Source organism: Salvelinus sp. IW2-2015, linkage group LG13 (assembly GCF_002910315.2).
Source record: "Salvelinus sp. IW2-2015 linkage group LG13, ASM291031v2, whole genome shotgun sequence".
Lineage (NCBI taxonomy): Eukaryota > Metazoa > Chordata > Actinopteri > Salmoniformes > Salmonidae > Salvelinus > Salvelinus sp. IW2-2015.
Genome location: NC_036853.1, coordinates 49,756,939 through 49,762,961, shown reverse-complemented (window position 1 = coordinate 49,762,961; position 6,023 = coordinate 49,756,939). Strand labels below are relative to the sequence as shown.

The 6,023-nt window shown below is 42.8% G+C and overlaps 1 protein-coding gene across 1 annotated transcript in view; it reads right to left on the bottom strand.

Annotated features, from left to right (window-relative positions):
- Positions 1-4,424: 4,424 nt before the first annotated feature.
- The window catches only part of LOC112067771 (transmembrane protein 154), a 13,376-nt gene continuing 11,777 nt past the window's right edge, over positions 4,425-6,023 (bottom strand). The window contains exon 8 of the mRNA XM_070446316.1: positions 4,425-4,869. Within this exon, the coding sequence (XP_070302417.1) occupies positions 4,858-4,869 (12 nt within the window). The 3' untranslated portion in view covers positions 4,425-4,857. The remainder of the gene's footprint in view (positions 4,870-6,023) is intronic.

Genomic DNA, 6,023 nt, shown 5'->3' with positions numbered 1-6,023 from the left:
ACATGCTCACAGCTCCTGGAAATGAACATTTGTAAGCATACACCTGTCATGAGGTTACATATGAAGCAGTCTGAGGCCAACTACATACACCGCGTGTCATGAAGGTTACATATGAAGCAGTCTGAGGCCAACTACATACACCGCTGTCATGAAGGTTACATATGAAGCAGTCTGAGGCAACTACCATACACACGCTGTCATGAAGGTTACATATGAAGCAGTCTGAGGCCAACTACCATACACCGCTGTCATGAAGGTTACATATGAAGCAGTCTGAGGCAACTACATACACCGCTGTCATGAAGGTTACATATGAAGCAGTCTGAGGCCACTACCATACACGCTGTCATGAAGTTTACATATGAAGCAGTCTGAGGTCAACTACTACACACCGCTGTCATGAAGGTTACAATGAAGCAGTCTGACCGGTCACCTACATACACGCTGTCATGAAGGTTACATATGAAGCAGTCTGAGGCCAACTACCATACCACGCTGTCATTGAAGGTTACATATGAAGCAGTCTGAGGTCAACTACTATACACCGCTGTCATGAAGGTTACATATGAAGCAGTCTGAGGTCAACTACATACACGCTGTCATGAAGGTTACATATGAAGCAGTCTGAGGTCAACTACATACCACGCTGTCATGAAGGTTACATATGAAGCAGTCTGAGGCAACTACCTATACACCGCTGTCATGAAGGTTACATATGAAGCAGTCTGAGGTAACTACATACACACCGCTGTCATGAAGGTTACATATGAAGCAGTCTGAGCAACTACATACACCCCTGTCATGAAGGTTACATAATGAAGCAGTCTGAGGCAACTACCTACAACCTGTCATGAAGGTTACATATGAAGCAGTCTGAGGTCAACTACATACACCGCTGTCATGAAGGTTACATATGAAGCAGTCTGAGGTCCAACTACATACACCGCTGTCATGAAGGTTACATATGAAGCAGTCTGAGGTCAACTACTATACACACGCTGTCATGAAGGTTACATATGAAGCAGTCTGAGGTCACTACATACACACCGCTGTTCATGAAGGTTACATATGAAGCAGTCTGAGGCAACTACACTACACGTGTCATGAAGGTTACATATGAAGCAGTCTGAGGTCAACTACTATACACTGCTGTCATGAAGGTTACATATGAAGCAGTCTGAGGTCAACTACATACACGCTGTCATGAAGGTTACATATGAAAGCAGTCTGAGGCCAAACTACATTACACTGCTGTCAATGAAGGTACATATGAAGCAGTGCTGAGGCAACTACCATACACCTGCTGTCATGAAGGTTACATATGAAGCAGTTCTGAGGCCAACTAACATACACCGCTGTCATGAAGGTTACATATGAAGCCAGTTCTGAAGGTCACACTACTCATACACCGCTGTCATGGAGGTACATATGAAGAGTCTGAGGCAAACTACCATACACCGCTGTCATGAAGGTTACATATGAAGCAGTCTGAGGCCAACTACTACACACTGCTGTCAGGAAGGTTACATATGAAGCAGTCTGAGGTCACTACTACACACTGGCTGTCATTGAAAAGGTTACATATGAAGCAGTCTGAGGTCAACTACCATACACTGCTGTCATGAAGGTTACATATGAAGCAGTCTGAGGTCAACTACTACACACTGCTATCATGAAGGTTACATATGAATCCGTCTGAGGTCAACTACCAGTCCAGTGTAATATGTGGTAGTATAATAGTTATTAGCTGATCTGTGATCCGTTTTGCATTTCAACTGTTAACAATTACAGTAAGTTCAGAATCAGATAAAGTAATATTTAGGGGCAACCTTTCCCTGGGGTGTGCAGTAGAGTACCAACACGTGCAGTGCTATATCAACTAGATGTTTATTTATTTATTTAACTAGGCAAGTCAGTTAAGAACAAATTCTTATTTAACAATAACGGCCTACCCCAGACAACGCTGGGCCAAGTGTTCGCCACCCTATGGGACTCCCAATCACGGCCGGATGTGATAAAGCCTGGACTTGAACCAGGGACTGTAGTGACGCCTCTTTCACGGAGATACAGTGTCTTAGACCGCTGCGCCACTCAGGAGCCCAAACTATATCAGATATATCTGACAAGACAGATGTATTTATTATTTGATCAAATGTTTATTTTATTTTATTTATATTGACATAGGGATACAAAGAAAATATGGAGGAGACACATTAACCCTCCGCCCTGAAACACCCCCCCCAACCTCCATCACTCAAGACATATTTATAAAGTAGCTCTATAGACTTCTTAAATGACTTTTAAAAGTCTCCTCTAGACACTCATCAAAAAACGCCAGACGTTTCAATGATCTAAAGAGATATAACATGTTTATATGCCATATACTGGCACTGTAACTGTCCAGGTGAAAAGCAGAAACACTGGTGGGATACCTTGAGCGGTAGTTTCAGACAGTACATTGGTAATGATGTAACGAGAGAGAGAGAGAGAGGAGGGAGAATAGCGAGTCCATCTCTCCTGGCGTTTATTCCTTATTGATATGCATTGCTTTCCAGGATATCTGTCCTTGCTGCTCTTCGCCAGCCTCCTTTAATATGAATTCCATTACCATCCAATGAGTGTCCATCAGGTATATGGAGGGAAGAGAGGGTAGAGAGAGGGGGATGGGGGATGGGTTTCTGGCTCTACCACACACGCACACCAGTGGAGGCTGCTGAGGGGAGGACGGCTCATAATAATGGCTGTAACGGAGCATATGGAATGGCATAAAGCACATGGAAACCATGTGTTTCATGTGTTTGATAGCGTTACACCTATTCCACTCCAGCCATTACCACGAGTCCGTCCTCCCCAATTAAGGCGCCACCAACCTCCTGTGACGCATACAGGGACAGACGAAGTGGTACACATTAATAGGCACACGCACACAAACAAAATAGCGCGTCACAGATTTATTGATGATTTACAAATATGCAAATATATTGGCCGGACAGTTGGTTCCTTGTTGAAATTATTACTCTTTACTACAAGAACTACTGCTGTAACACTTGGATTACTGACAAGTATGAGGACCTAACAGAGATTGAGGGACCAAATTCACTCCTATGACCATAAGCAAATATCAATATTTGTATCAAATCAAGTACAATTTACACATTTAAAAAATATACATGCGAGTAAAAATTATATCTTCCACATATTTACAATGAAATTTACTGCAAAATACTGACTATCTGTCACATAGAGCTGAACATAACATTTATACATCGATGTGACGAGAATTTGTAGATTCAGATTGCATATCAACAACACCACTATCACTGAGGAAAACAACTTAACAATGAAAACCGTACTCAACAGGAAGACTGCTTAGAAAGATAATACTATATTTGAAATTACTGTTTCTCAAAAGAATCATGAAAAAACATCACCAGCCAACACTTTAACAACAACCACTGAAATTTCACTCTTGTGAAAAATATCCACAGATATCTCAAATTACTTTCCCTATATCCACTCTTGATATTTCTAAACATCTTTGCATTGCAGTGTGCACATAACAGCAACAGGGTGTGCCAGCAAGTCCTCATCATCTATCCTATAAACAATAGCAGGTTTGTATTAGACATCGGAGTTCGCGTTTTTGGAAGAAGAGACAAGAGAAAGAGAGACAAGATGAAGAGAAAGATCATCGTGCAGTCCTGTCTTTTCACAACCGAAACAGACGTAGGAGGAAGGAGGAGACACTATGCTATCTTTTACATAAACATATTGTGACCATTCATATCTATCATGGATTGGCGGTAAAACCATCATATTAATTCATACTGGGGTTACCTCAATTATCTCATGGCGCGGTTAAGCCATTATTTTCAGGGCTTGTTAAGCATCATATTTATCATTGGATGTTTTAAGCCATCATATCTACATGAGGTAAAGCCATATATCTATCCATACTGTCCATACTTATCTATCATGAGGTTATTGGCCGTGATAGCGTCTTCATCCTTTACTAGTGCATGAAGATAGTTCTATGTAAAGGTATCCTGTATGATCTTGTAGGATCTAATCTGACTATTGTCTGGGTTAAATGGGCTAACACACCTGCTTTCAGAAGGTCTAAATTTTTATCACACACGAGCTTTCACTATGAAGGGAGAACGCTTCATTATAATATTGGAACGGGAGCAATGGAATGCATCAAACCGCATGGAACCCAACTGTCTTATTTATTATCCATTCCACTCTTCTGCTCCAGCCATTTATCCCCAGGCCCTTCCTCCTACTATCAGCGTGCACCAACCTCCTTGTTTTACTCCTCCTCTCTCACGCTTATTACATGCTGAATACAAAAAAGACACACTAAAACCAATCAACAAAAAAGTATATGAACTTCGAAACACAGACATAAAGCATCATACGAATTGAAAGCGTTGTCAAATCATTATTAGGCCGACCACAATCAGGATCCGTGTAGTGAAAGGACTATTGCCACACACTGTTTCTCCATAGAGTCTATACCACAGTACATTTGACGGTGGAGTGTGCAGATTTTAAGAGGTTACGTTCTAAAAACGTTTAACTTGTGCATTTATTGTTACTTGTCTTTTGTTTATGCTGAAATGGAAAATAAATTCAGCATTTCCTGTTTTTTGCAGTCACCTTGGTGGAGGTGTTGCTTTCTCGTTGTCAATGTGGTCGGTTGATGACGCTGCCTTGACATCGACATGAACAGAAGAAGCCTGCAGTGCTGCTGGGTAACAGAATGTCCTTCCCTGCGATGGGGAAATGTCCTTTGTCACCGGCAGTACAGCAAGAGGGCGGCTGGGAGAGAGAATTGACTGACTCCATGACTCTTTAGGGACTAGCCTAGAGGAGACAGACAGACAGGGAGAGGTCATGCGATTACAGTACAGTACATGTTCATACAATCAATAGAATAACATCCTTCATTGGAAGGAGTGACGTGATGTTTTAACAGTCGTTTGGTTGTCACACCAGACCCTCTGACCTACAGTATCACAAGCCAAAGGTCCTTGGGAAGGAATGAGAATGATGTCATTTCACAATCAGATAATTAATAGCTGGCATGTTGATCCTCTAGTCTACACCAAACTGTCAATAAATCCCCCATTGGAAACAACATATATTTACAGTTGATTTTTATGTACTTACAGTAGGTCTACAATAGGGCATGCTGTCTACAGCAGTGGAGGCTGGTGGGAGGAGCTATAGGAGGACGGGCTCATTGTAATGGCTGGAAGGGAATACATGGAACGGAGTCAAACATGTGGTTTCCATGTTGATGTGTTTTATACCGTTCCATTTCTTACATTCCAGCCATTACAATGAGCCCGTCCTCCAAATAGCTCCCCCCACCAGCCTCCACTGGTCTACAGTAGGCCTGCCCTACACAGTTAACTGAGAGTAGTCTATGACCCTCCACCCTTATGGCACGCTGCAAACCAACAGAACCCTGGGGGGAAAAAGCTGTGTGTGAATGACGTGCGCTCACAGCTAGTCTAATGGACCTTGACCCTCCCAGCCTTTCTGAGAGAGAGAACAAGGGGCCATCCCTACGCCCTGTTGCGCCACACTTCCATGCATGCCTGTGGTAATCGCTAACAGATGTCAGGACTCTTCCTGCTTCAGAGCAAGAGAGGGTTAGAAGGTTACGATGGGTACAGAGGACTAGGGGACAGAGTTCAGCAGTCACTGTGTGTGTGTGTGCCCTTATGTCAGTAAGTGAGGCATGTGTTCGTGCAGTCATGTGTATATTTCTGTGCGTGTGAGTGTGTGTGTCAGAGAGATAATAGAAGCATGTGTGGGAGTATGTGAGACTCTGTCTCGCTTGTTTCTGTATTTGTGTGTGTGTTGTGTGTTGTGTGTGTGTGTTGTGTGTGTGTGTGTGTGTGTGTGTGTGTGTGTGTGTGTGTGTGTGTGTGTGTGTGTGTGTGTGTGTGTGTGTGTGTGTGTGTGTGTGTGTGTGTGTGTGTGTGTCCACCACGTATCAAAACAGATAT